This window comes from Capricornis sumatraensis, chromosome 3 (genome assembly GCF_032405125.1).
Source record: "Capricornis sumatraensis isolate serow.1 chromosome 3, serow.2, whole genome shotgun sequence".
In the NCBI taxonomy this organism is placed as follows: domain Eukaryota; kingdom Metazoa; phylum Chordata; class Mammalia; order Artiodactyla; family Bovidae; genus Capricornis; species Capricornis sumatraensis.
The window spans coordinates 135,178,251-135,191,796 of NC_091071.1; the positions used below are offsets into that span (position 1 = coordinate 135,178,251).

General features: G+C 44.9%; 1 protein-coding gene across 1 annotated transcript in view; it reads left to right on the forward strand.

Annotated features, from left to right (window-relative positions):
* The window catches only part of KIAA2012 (KIAA2012 ortholog), a 130,285-nt gene that overhangs the window by 67,398 nt on the left and 49,341 nt on the right, over positions 1-13,546 (forward strand). Inside the window, exon 13 of the mRNA XM_068968703.1 lies at positions 8,608-8,745. Coding sequence (XP_068824804.1) covers positions 8,608-8,745 — 138 coding nt within the window. The remainder of the gene's footprint in view (positions 1-8,607; positions 8,746-13,546) is intronic.

Here is a 13,546-nt window from a genome sequence, read left to right on the forward strand (position 1 = left end):
CAGCCTCCCTGTCCATCACCAACTCCAGAGTTCACCCAGACTCAAACCCATCGAGTCAGTGATGCCATCCAGCCATTTCATCCTCTGTCATCCCCTTCTCCTCCTGCCCCCAATCCCTCCCAGCATCAGAGTCTTTTCCAATGAGTCAATTTTTCAAATGAGGTGGCCAAAGTACTAGTGTTTCAGCTTTAGCATCATTCCTTCCAAAGAAATCCCAGGGCTGATCTCCTTCAGTATGGACTGGTTGGATCTCCTTGCAGTCCAAGGGACTCTCAAGAGTCTTCTCCAACACCACAGTTCAAAAGCATCAATTCTTCAGCGCTCAGCCTTCTTCACAGTCCAACTCTCACATCCATACATGACCACAGGAAAAACTATAGCCTTGACTAGGCGGACCTTTGTTGGCAAAGTAATGTCTCTGCTTTTCAATATGCTATCTAGGTTGGTCATAACTTTTCTTCCAAGGAGTAACTGTCTTTTAATTTCATGGCTGCAGTCACAATTTGCAGTGATTTTGGAGCCCCCAAAAATAAAGTCTGACACTGTTTCCACTGTTTCCCCATCTATTTGCCATGAAGTAATGGGACCGGATGCCATAATCTTCGTTTTCTGAATGTTGAGCTTTAAGCCAACTTTTTCACTCTCTTCTTTCACTTTCATCAAGAGGCTTTTTAGTTCCTCTTCACTTTCTGCCATAAGGGTGGTGTCATCTGCATATCTGAGGTTATTGATATTTCTCCTGGCAATCTTGATTCATCTTCTGCTTCTTCCAGCCCAGCATTTCTCATGATGTACTCTGCATAGAAGTTAAATAAGCAGGGTGACAATATACAGCCCTGACGTACTCCTTTTCCTGTTTGGAACCAATCTGTTGTTCCATGTCCAGTTCTGTTGTTTCCTGGCCTGCATACAGGTTTCTCAAGAGGCAGGTCAGCTGGTCTGTTATTTCCATCTCTTTCAGAATTTTCCACAGTTTATTGTAATCCACACAGTCAAAGGCTTTGGCCTAGTCAATAAAGCAGAAATAGATGTTTTTCTGGAACTCTCTTGCTTTTACCATAATCTAGTGGATGTTGCCAATTTGATCTCTGGTTCCTCTGTCTTTTCTAAAACCAGCTTGAACGTATTGCTGAAGCCTGGCTTGGAGAATTTTGAGCATTACTTTACTAGCATGTGAGATGAGTGCAATCGTACGGTAGTTTGAGCATTCTTTGGCATTGCCTTTCTTTGGGATTGGAATGAAAACTGACCTTTTCCGGTCCTGTGGCCACTGCTGAGTTTTTCATATTTGCTGGCATATTGAGTGCCACGCTTTCACAGCATTCTCTTTTAGGATTTGAAATAGCTCAACTGGAATTCCATCACCTCCACTAGCTTTGTTTGTAGTGATGCTTTCTAAGGCCCACTTGACTTCACATTCCAGGATGTCTGGCTCTAGGTGAGTGATCACACCATCGTGATTATCTAGGTCTTGAAGATCTTTTTTGTACAGTTCTTCTGTGTATTATTGCCACCTCTTCTTAATATCTTCTGCTTCTGTTAGGTCCATACCATTTCTGTCTTTTATCGAGCCCATCTTTGCATGAAATGTTCCCTTGGTGTCTCTAATTTTCTTGAAGAGATCTCTAGTCTTTCCAATTCTGTTGTTTTCCTCTATTTCTTTGCATTGATCGCTGAGGAAGGCTTTCTTATCTCTTCTTGCTATTCTTTGGAACTCTGCATTCAGATGCTTATATCTTTCCTTTTCTCCTTTGCTTTTACATACTGTACTAACAGTATGAACAGTATGTAAATGCTTAGGAAGATGTAAAATCTCCTTCCACAGAAGTGAGGATAAAATGAATGAAGACAGGCAGGGAACAAGAAAGCTCTTCTCTGGCCTCCAACAAAACTGTACCTCCACCACGCCTCCTTGTGGAGAACTCCTAAAACACCGTCCACTTGGCCCGTTTCCCCAGCACAAATTTGCCTGAGAATGTAAAAAAGAGGGCCAGGATGTCAAGTGGCCCAGCTGGGCAGGATGACCACAGGTCACAGGCACGCGGACCACTGAGCAGACTTGCGGTGGGTGGAACCACGCTGCCATTTGGGGCCCCATGTGTTCCTCAGAAAGAGGCTGTGCAGGCAGACAGGGTTGTTCAGGGGCTTTGGGGGCAGGGGTCTGGCCACACACCATGTGGGCTCTTTGTTCCCCAACCAGGAATCGAACCCTCACCTCCTGCAGTGGAAATGCAGAGTCTTAACCACTGGACCACCACCAGGGACGTCTCGCAGCCCGGGTTGTTGAATTGAGACCCTGGTGTTTCCTCTGGCCTCCTGAAGATCGAAGGTCTCCCCATCCTCCAGGCCAGGGAAACCTAGACAGACAAGGTCTCAGAGTGGGACTTGGGGAGGCCGAGTGGCTGGCCTTACACGGCTGGGTCCCTCTGCGTCACCCTGAGTTGACAGTGTATACAGGGCTCAGATCCCTCCCCAGGCAGTCCAGCCATGGGGGGCCCCACTCATCCCCACCTGTGTCCCCATTCCTACTGCCTGCTTTTATAATAGCTCCACAGGCTGCCAAGGGCAAGAAAGAGCCTGAGAAGGCCAAATGCAGGGGAACTCGCCAGGCCCTTCAGCTCATAACTCCAGGCAGGAGTGACCTTTTCCAGGATTTGGTCCCCATCCCCAGTGACTTACCCATCCCCACTGGGATTCAGAGCCACCCCCCACCCCCACCTTCCAGGGAAGCGGAGGGACAGATTCTCGGCTAAGGAGGGGGCCTGGTGGTCCAAAGGAGCCTCTGACTCTTTTCCTTTTGTTTGCTCACAGGAGGGGGACAAACGCCCAGTGTGCAGAGAGGTTTGATGTGACAACTTGATAGACCACATAAGGGTTTCAGCAAAGGCCTCCCGACCCCGCTCTCCATGCACTAAGATAATGCTGGGGTGTGTAGCATATTTCAGATCTTGCCTACAAAGGCCCTCCTTCCTTCTGTTTTCCTTCTCCAGCCCAGCTGGCCCACAGGTTCCCAGAGACTCTTGGCAGCTTGCTCTCAGGCAGAACTGAAGTTGTGAACTGCGTGGGAGGCGGTGAGACAGCCAGAGTGTTGCAGCCTCCTTAATGAAGGACAATAGCTCCTCTTGGAGCCACGAAGCTGCAGCTACAGAGATGGGGGGCCCCAGTTAGGAAGGAGTGGGAGAAGTGAAGAGACACCCCCAACAGACCCGAATCTGTGTGGCTCTGTGGGACCTATAGGGGGCGGGACAGTCTAGCTGGCTGTGTTAGAATCTCCTTCCCTTCTTAACATAAGACGTTCCTGTGGCTGCAGCCCATGGTAGTGAACCCTCGAAAAACAACTTGAAAGGAGGAAGGAAATTATCCAAGAGAGGGTTTCACCTTGAGTTTGTGGCTCAGATATTATAATCCCAGAGTAAGAAAGGAAATGATATTTATTTTATTTGATGGACGTCCTTTGTTGGTTTTCCTACTTTATATGTGTGTGCAAATGGATATTTGTACACATCCAATAGCTGTCTTTTGTTCTGGCTTTCAAGTGACTCCCATTATGTTTACAGCATGATAATAATCCTGGATTTTCTATGGCTCAGTCTGTCAGCGCATAAGATTAGCTCTTGAATTCATTAACAGTCATCTCCTTTTAAATGTCAGATAAATTCTTAAATGCCAAGCACTTAACACAATGGCTTCTGTGCAATTCAAATCAGCTTTACCAAATTAGCTCATTAGTCTTTATTATTTCATTTCCTGAAGAGAAAGGCTTCCTGGGGTTTTCAGCAGAACATAATAATATTAAAGTATTTACAGTACAATACAGGTGAAGGAATGGGTTTTGATTTTCTGGTAAACATTTCACCCTTGCCTCAGTTTTGTAATCATTCTCACTGAAGCAGACACATTAAAAAAAAAAAAAAAAAAAAAGCTTCAGGCATCTCTGCTTTCTTCTACTTGCCCTGTTTTCCTTCTCTCAATTTGTGTTTTCTCCTCCCCTCTACTCCCTGAGACCTTGACTCCCTGTGACTATTTATTCTGTGATCTTTAAGAGCCTAGCGTGTGACTCTACCACCCAGAAAACAGAGGGGTGCCTCACAGGGTCCGGATGGAGTCAGAAGGCTGGGGCCGAACAGGCCTGGATATCAGGAACTCTCCTTTCCAAAGAACCCCTCTGAATAATCAGATACAGGCTATGCTGACTGCCAAAGATAGATCCTTCCAGGACTGGCTTCTTCCTGTCACCCAGCTCTCTGCTCAAATGTCATTTCCCCAGAGAGGTCATCCCTGCTCACCCGGAGTAAAACCCCACTCCTCCGCCACCAACCTCCATCCTATCACCACTTCATTGTCTTCATAGATTTAGCACCGTCTAAAATCACTCTGCTTGTTTATGTGTTTTTCTGGCACACACAGTATCACTCAATAAATAACAGTTAAATGAATAAAGCTTTCAAACTGTGGTACTAGAGAAGACTCTCTAGAGTCCCTTGGACAGCAAGGAGAGCAAACCAATCAATCCTAAAGGAAATCAACCCTGAATATTTATTGGAAGGACTGATGCTGAAGCTGAAGTTCCAATACATTGGCCATCTGATGCAAAGAGCCAACCCATTGGAAAAGACCCTGATGCTGGGAAAGATCGAAGGCAGGAAGAGGAGAAGTTGGCAGCAGAGGATGAAATGGTTGGATGGCATCACTGACTCACTTGATATGAGTTTGAGCAAGCTCCGGGAGACGGTGAAGGACAGGGAAGCAAAGCCTGTTGTGCTGCAGTCCATGGGGTCACAAAGCGTCAGACATGATTTAGCAACTGAAAAACAGCAAATGAATAAAGTGAAATGAAAAACCACCCCAATGCATAGTTTTCCTTTTCCTCTTATCACTACTTTCCAGAATCCTATTTATGTATTTAATCTTCTTTCCTCTCATCTCCCAAACACCCTTTCTCTATCATGTATTTGTTAGAATACTTGAACATAATAAGCAAAAACAGTACTGCGTGGACTTCCCTGGTGGCATAGTGGATAAGAGTCATCTTCCAAAGTGAAGAACACAGGTTTGATCTCTGGTCCAGGAAGATTCCACACGCCGTAAAGCAGCTAAGCCCGTGTGCCACAACTCCTGAGGCCCACGCACCTAGAGCCTGTGCTGCACAGCAAGAGAAGCCCTCACACCCCAGCTGGAGAGGAGCCCCCGCTCTCCGAAACTAGAGAAGGCCTGCGTGCAGCAGCTGAGGCCCCGTGCAGCCAAAAAACAAATAAATTTTAAAAACCAGTACTGCACATTCCAGTGACTGCAGAGTCTCACTGGAAACATTCCATCAAGCTAGAATTGATGGCCCCTGAACCTTAGGGAGATGAGCCATACAGTCAAGAAACTTGTTTTATCAAATGATTTATAGGCTAAGTGATTTGGAGAGACTTCTCAAAGTCTCTCAGCTCCCTGCTCTTTAATCTGAGCACCACATAAGGAGTTAAAATAATTCTAGCCATTGGATCGAGTCTTGGCTGTGTCTTTTGTCCTCCAACCTAACACAAAATCTTCTCTTGAAGATCATGAAGAAACTTCCCTCAAAATCAGTGTTGTCTGATTTCTGTTATTCCACCCAGTGATTCATGGATGGTTTTGGAAGCTAGAAAGCTTCAAATGCTTTGTTTGATTCTTGTTTGGACCAAATGCTTTCATTTGATCTAGAAACAGGGAGGGGAGGTCTCACTTGGAGAAGCTAATCAGATATATAACTGAAATGACACGCACACACACACAAAGCGTATATATTTGTCCAGAAAAATCTGTATCTCTAGCCCCATTTCAGAACAAAGGAAAAGGGTGTGGATGTTCATCGGAATGATGGCTGCTTATGAGTGGTTCACTGACTGTTAATTCATCATTAACACTTAAAAGTAATACAAATGTGATGGGAGGGAGAGCTATGCCCAGAGACAGCCTTCCGAGAGTTAGTCTCTTAGAAAATATGGAAATGATCAAATCCACGCCCAGGGTGATCTCATAGCGCACTAATGTATGTGACCCCAGGAAATCACCCTGAAAAATAACACGTCACTTTCCTCTGGGAATGAGGAAGCCAGTGCTACGCAGAGGACAGTCCTCGAGGTCAGCACGTGCTTCCTGGATGTCTCTCTTGCCCTCCCCAAGCAAGTTGGGCCATAACATGTCGCTTGTGCACAATGTTATCCTTACTTTTTTTTTTCCCATGCTTTTTTATGGTGGTAAAAGTCATATAATATAAAATATACTTATTTTAACTGTGTTTAACTGTACAGTTCAGTGGCACTAAGAACTTTCACATTGTTGTGGAGGTCTCACCATCATCCATCTCCCAAATTTTTCACCTCTCCTAAACTGAAACTCTGAGCCATTAAACACTAACTCCCTATCCCCCACCCCACGCCTCTACTCCCCAGCCCCTGGCATTTACCAGTGTACTTTCTGACTCAATGAATTTGTCTATTCTAGGTACCTCGTATGAGTGGAATCAAACCGTATTTGTGTGCACCTAATGTATATTGGAATGCATTTTAATGTTAATTTATGTCCTACAGATTGTACCTTCTTTTTCTCCCCCTGTGGTAGGTTCTCATTAGTTACCTATTTTATACATGAAGTGAAGTGAAAGTCGCTCAGTTGTGTCCGACTCTTTGCGACCCCATGTACACAGTCCATGGAATTCTCCAGGCCAGAATACTGGAGTGGGTAGCCTTTCCCTTCTCCAGGGGATCTTCCCAACCCAGGGATCAAACCCAGGTCTCCCACATTGCAGGCGGGATTCTTTACCATCTGAGCCCCAAGAGAAGCCCTATGTATGTATTTTATATATAGTGTATATGTGTGTATATATATATATATAAATCTTAATATCCCAATTTATCTCACCACGCTCTCTCCTCCCTTGGTGTCTATACGGTTGTTCTCTATGTCTGTGTCTCTATTTCTGCTTTGCAAAAATGTTCTTCTGTACTGTTTTTCTAGATTCCACGTATACGTGCTAATATATTTGTTTCGTTTGGCCAGTATGTAGCAAGTGTGTATTCATTTCCTGACCCTGTGCAGGGCACAGCAGATACCTGGGAACAGGACAGCCACGGTTTCCGGCCCTCGTGGAGCTTACAGTCAGTCTGGTGGGGAGGAAAAGGTGGCTGCACATGCATGAGCATCTCTCTGGGCAGTGGTGGGAAGAGCTGTGTTCTTTAAGATGTCACGGGAGGCACAGATGAGCCAGACCCAAAGGATGGGGAGGAGTTAAAAGGGAGGGGTGTGTTCCCCAGAGATGGGGGGCACGTGGGCAGCCTTGCTCCCGGAACTGAAAGGTCAGAGCTGATGGCAGCCCTCTGAACTTGCTTTTCCCACAGTGAGGTCAAAGCTTCCTATAGAGAGCCCCACCAAAATTCCCCTCACCTCCTTCAGAGTTTTGCTCAAACACTGCTTTCTTTAGGGGTTGTGGGGGTTGGTGGGGGGGGGCAGTCCTTGACTACTTAAAATTGCAACCTCCATCACCTTGCCCAGCTGCTCCTCACTCCCCTCTCTGCTTTATTTTTCTCCATATCACGAGTAACCTTCAGATGTAACTGATGTTCCACATATTTGCTTGTTATCTCATCTCTCTCAGTGGAATGTATGTGCAGTTTCCTGAGAGTGAAGCCTCTGTCTGCTTCTTGCACTGCCCTATGCTTTCTCCTGGGCATAGAACAAGCACACAATAAGTATTTGTTGAATGACTGAATGAGATAGGAAAGATAGTCCAGGGCCAGGCAAGAAGAGTCATATAAACCTTTTAAGTGGGTTGGCCTGCATCCTGAAGGGAAGGCCTTTGAAGGTCTTAAGCAGAAGAATGATATGGTCCAGTTTGCATCCGGAAAAAGCACCTAGGTTGCAGCACAGAGGATGGGCTGGCAAGCAAGTTCAGGATATACTTTGTCATGCTCTGTGGGGTGACAGCATTTGCATGTTGTAGCCACAGGAGATCAGAAAAGCCCCCGGACACCTCCACCAGCCCATTCTTCCTTCCCTCTCTGCTAGATTTGTTCAAATCACTCTTTCTAACACATCAAATACATTTTAAATTTGGAGATAAACTGAAGTTTTTATATAACTGTGTTTGCTGAAAGGCAGATTTAATAACTGTTCATGGAAGCTGTAGAAGTAGCAAAAAAATCTCATCAAAAAACAAGTTTGGAAAAAAAAAGGAGTTCAGGGCAGTCCATGATTTCGGCTCTGTATTTACCTGCTGTGTGACTTTGGGCAAGTTACTTAACCTCCAAGAGCCTCCAGTTCCTCATCTGCAAAATGGAACTAGCAATACATGCCTCACAGAGCCGTTGGGAGGATTATATAAAGTGACTCCTACCCAGCAATACAGTAAGGTGCCTTTTCCCAATTTCCCATCATGCCGACTCCAGGTGTGAATTCATAACCAGCCTCAAGTTAGCTTCCACGCATATGAGCCCCCTGTCTCTTCCATGGTAAAAATAGGTGTTACTATTAGTGTTCCAACGATGAAGAATTGCTTTCTATAAATATTTGGGAATTCGGACTAGCTCTTGTCGCACTGTATATCATTCCCATGAACGCTGGGCTTTCTGCTTCTCTTCACAGGGAGCCCAGCAGTCCTTGGAGGCAGCAGCTCAGAAGACAGGAGAGCCTCAAAGTTGTATAAATAAAGGGCTGATATGTTCAAACAGAAAAGAATTTTACACGCGCAAGCTGCACCTCGACATGACGCCGTTCCTGAAGGTGATCTCACACTGAGAAGACGAGGGGTTTTATAGACACATACACAGGAATTCCAGTTAATACACTTCTGCATGGTACAAAAAAACAGCTTCAGAAGTCCCTCAGAGTTCCTGCTTTATCAGAAAGGACAGAAAATAGGCAGCTTGTAGCAGAGGAAGATAGAACAAATTAGGACAGTAATCACAGGCAGCCATCGGGGACAAATCAGTTGGGTGTCTGGTTTGGTTGGTGGAGGACAGGGAAGAGAGAGGAGAAAGGATAACCTTGAACCACTCATAAAACAGGTAAATATAACTCATTTTATCTTGACAGTCGTTACAATAATTGTTACTGTTTTACCACTGTAAGTGGGTAGAGCTGATAATCCTACCATAGAGAAGGCTAACTCTTGAGTTAACTATTTAGAAGGCAACAGCCAATCCTCTTCTGGATGTCTGACCCTGTTTTCCGCTCACTAGGAGTTCATTACTTTCCCAAGCTCAGCTTCACTTCAGCTAAGGGTACTGAGAGTTCCTGTGGTGGGGATGGCGCTTGTCCATCTTTGCAATACACCCTCCTGCCCTGCGATCTAACAGCAACTGGCTCATGGAAGATGCTTCCTAAATGCTCCATAAGTGGACCCCTTTTTAATCCCACAATCCTCTGGCTTAAGAGCCTCTTTCTCCCCATTATTTGCTCCCCTCAGAGGTGAATGAACAAGAAATAAATGACCTTGGAGTGAAAGAAACTGATCAGAAACAAAGCAAGTCTTGGCCTGGAAGGATCTCAGATCCTTCATACTGCCCTCAAAAAACAAGATCCCGGGTCCTTGATAAGAAGTGGTGACTAAGAAAGATAGAAACAAAGGTGAAGATGTCAAACATCATGGGGCTCGTGATGGGAGCACTTCCCAGTGCTGTAGACTGGCAGGGACTTCCAGGTTCACGTGGGTCACCCTCCTAACCTCACTGGTCCAGAGTTCTTAGGTTCCAACTGTTTTGAGTGGTCCCAGTCCCAGCTCTGCCAGGTGGGGCTTTGATTCAGAGTCACGCATTTGCCCCAAATCTGTCTCTCTCCATGGCTGGGCTCTTCTTTCCTATTTCCTCTTAGATGGGCTCTTTCCCCATGGTTTCAAGATAGCCATGAGCTTCTGTTTTCTAAATCGCTGGCCCAGCTTGAGTCACATGGCCATGCACAGATAGAATCACTGTAGCCAGAGGAACGGAAGACACTGACTTTCCCAGCCTGGAGCCACAGGAACGCAGAGTGTGGAGGAGAGGAGTGTTTCCAAAAGGAAAACTTGAAAGTAGAAGAAGAGAATGGTTCTGGGAAGCAAAACTGAAGATTTTCCTAGAAGTATTCAAAATAATTACTTTCACTCATTACTCATCGTATGCCACCAAAACAATGTACCACAGTCTGGGTGGTTTAAACAACAGAAATTTATTTTCTCACAATTCTGGAAGCCAAAAGTCCAAACTCAAGGTGTCAGCAGAGGTGATTTATTCTGAGGTCTTCTCATTGCTCCAGATAGCCATCTTCTCTATGTGTCTTTACGTGATCTTTCCTCTACACATGTCAGTGTCCTAATCTCTTGTTTAAAGACACCGGTCGTATTGGCTTATAGACCATCCAAACAACTTCATTTTACCTCTTTAAATATCCTATCTCCAAACACAGTCACATTCTAGGGTACTGAGGGTGGACTTCAACATACGAATTTCAGAGAAACACAATTCATCCCCAAACACTTATATTAATGAAACTATGTTTTTCTTTTCCTTAGCAACGCTTTAGTTTCCCTTAGGGCTTGAAGAATTATGGTTGATGCTTCCTGGGAGGTGATATCGTCATTAGCACTATTCATTCATTCAACTCATAATGACCATCCACTACCTACTATGTGTCTGGCACTTTCTGGGCCTTTGAGATACATCTACAAACAAAACAGATAAAGCCTTGTCCAGGCAACGTATACAGTAAATTAATAACTGCTATGTAAATAAGACAAGAACACTTTTATGGAGCCTCCAGAAGCTGCAAGTGAGGGATTTTACAATATTTTTGTATTTAGTGTCCACAGTGCTTTCCTGTTACACGTTTTCATTCAGCAATTTTGGCACCATGTAATAGAAGGAAAGGCATTGTCATCCCCAAGGCCCACTTTCTAGTCCATCCTTTTCAGGACTCACAGAAATTATAACTCAGTCTGCTTCTGCATGAGACTGATGGGGACACTCTAGACTTTCTGACTCCCAGACCAGTCCTTGCCCCTCATACGACATCTTCCCTTGCAAATGTTCAGTGTTAACAGCTCTCCCTAGATAGACCTTCTGCTTGCTGATGTGGCAGCTGCCAGACTCTTAGGGGCTGCCTCGTAGAAAGACTCAAATCTCAGGATGGTACATCAAAGGATGGAAAGCTCAAATCAAGAAAGGCACACAGGCTGTTCAACTCAGTCTATACTTTTCATCTCTGCACTTCCTGCCTAGTCACAAGGCATTTCATTCATTTTTGGCTGGTGCATGCAGGAAGCAGTATACATTTCAGGGGATGAGGGTAAGAAATAAAAATATTGGAGCAGAAAAAGGAAATGGAAAGGGATATAAATAATCACAATTGCTAACATGAATGAACAATTGTTCTGTGCTAGGCTCTGTTATAAGTTTTACATGCAAGAACTCATTTAACTCACAAAGCGAATCTAAGAACGAGGTAGCATTATCCCATTTTACAGATGAGAAAAGTAAGGTCTTGAGAGGTGAAGTGACTTCTCAAATGTCATACAGTTGGTCAGGCAGCCCTGCTCCAGAGTCCATGTTTTGTTTGTTTGTTTGTTTCTTGGGCACACACATGGCATGAGTAAACTAGCACCCCCTGTAGTGAAAGTGTGGGCTTAACCACTGGACCACCAGGGAAATCCTGGGACCCATGTCTTCAACCACTTCGCCATGAAACTTCCCTGCACACCTCAGCTGAGTCCTATCCAATCAAAATCAGCACCTACCAAAGTAGATAAGCATCAACACAGCTCCTTCTAGAAAATTCCATCCCTAAGCACTCATCCAGTCTTTTGCAGGAAGATTTTCTGATTCTGCGGGACTCTGCCATTCCCCTCCGTTTCACCTGCGTTCTGTGGAGTCAGCGTAAAGCTTTCTCTCCCCCGTGGTCGCTCCTTTCCCTTCAGACAGGATACACTGAGCGTCCACTGTGTATCAGACACTGTTAGGCACTGAATGTACAGAGATGAATCATCGCCATCCCTGGCCTTCCAAGGAGTCTGTAATCTAAGAGGCAGATAAACAATGAAGTGGAGAGTATCAGCACAGTTTTGTGCAGAGGTCGGCCCAGGTTGCTACAGGAGAGACTCCTTCATTTATGACACGTGGAATCCTCCTCAGATTCAAGAACCTCTTTATAACACTGAAGGCAATGCTGTCAGCCCATTTTATAGGATAATCTGCATCAGGCTTAGATTTGGGGAAACATGATCAATCCAGAGTACATCTGGGTTCACATAAAAATTGACCCATGTTTTTTCTTTTTAAATCTGTTTTTTGTAAAAGAAATGGTAATTGATGAATAAATTAAGATAGAGATTTTTTTCCCCTGGGAATTTTAATAAATTACAGGGTTAGGTCATGGTCGTGGGGAAGAAAATAGCAATAATGGCAATTAATGATAGAGACAGAATTGAATATGCTTAAACTTGACATTGACATCAAAGGGTATGTACGTTATGCCCAGAAGATATGAAGAATGAGAAATAAGCCTTCGCCTCACAGCCATCACACAGGCAGTCATTGCTTGGTGCCTTTGAATCCCGACAGAGGGACCTGCCTGCAATGAGTTACCCTGAGTTGTCCCCTGTCCTCGGTTGGGAGTCAGGTGCTACTTGGATGTAACTTATGCAGGCAGGTGTGGGTACATCCCACCAAGACGCGTCTGGCTGTCACTACCGTGAACCCTGTGGTCATGTGGGGTAGAGACAACATGGATTTCAGTGAGGAGAAGTAACAGCAAAACAATCCTGGGCTTGGGACATTGTCCAGAGGTGGAGTGGGCCCCTGAGGAGGGAAGTGCCGGTGCCCAGAGTCATTGAAATCTGCTTTGTTGACCACCAGCAGGCAAGCTGCGGATGAATCCCAAGCTGGTTTCCAGATGCGATGACCCCAGGGAACTTGAAAATGATTTTGCCAGCAAGAATATTCAGGGCATTGAGTCTGTGACAGTTCCCAAAAAAAAACAAGCCTGAATTAAGTGGACTCTTATCAATATTAAAGTATCTGACCAGCAGTTGGGAAGCCCCAGGTGTTCTTGGACTCTGAGCAACCTTGCCACGCCTGTGGGACTCTTCTTCAGCTGCCTCTTCAGTAAGATGGAAATAATAATACTGGAACCTCCCTACCTACCTCTCAATGGTGAGGTGAGAATTAGACGAAATAATAATTTTCAAAGAGTGTTCACATTTATAAAGGATTCAATTCACAAAGAAGAAAGAACTATTCACTGATCCCTGCTAAGAGCAGGCCTCCCACATATTAAACCTTATTTAATTTCCCCCAACCCCTTCCTGGGGGTGGTAGAGTTCACCACTGTGCAGATGAGGAAACTGAGGATTGGTGAGGTGAGCAAACCAAAGGGTGGTGTAACTGGCGGGAGAGGGAGCGAGTTTTCAAAGCCACCAAACGCACAATTCCTCTTATTGATGAGGTTTACCTGTGCTGTTCCTGAGAAGAATTTAATTGTAAATCTTTGTGCAGGCTTTCAGTACCTGGAAGAGGAACAGAGATTTAACACTTTCATCTTAATAATGCAAGAT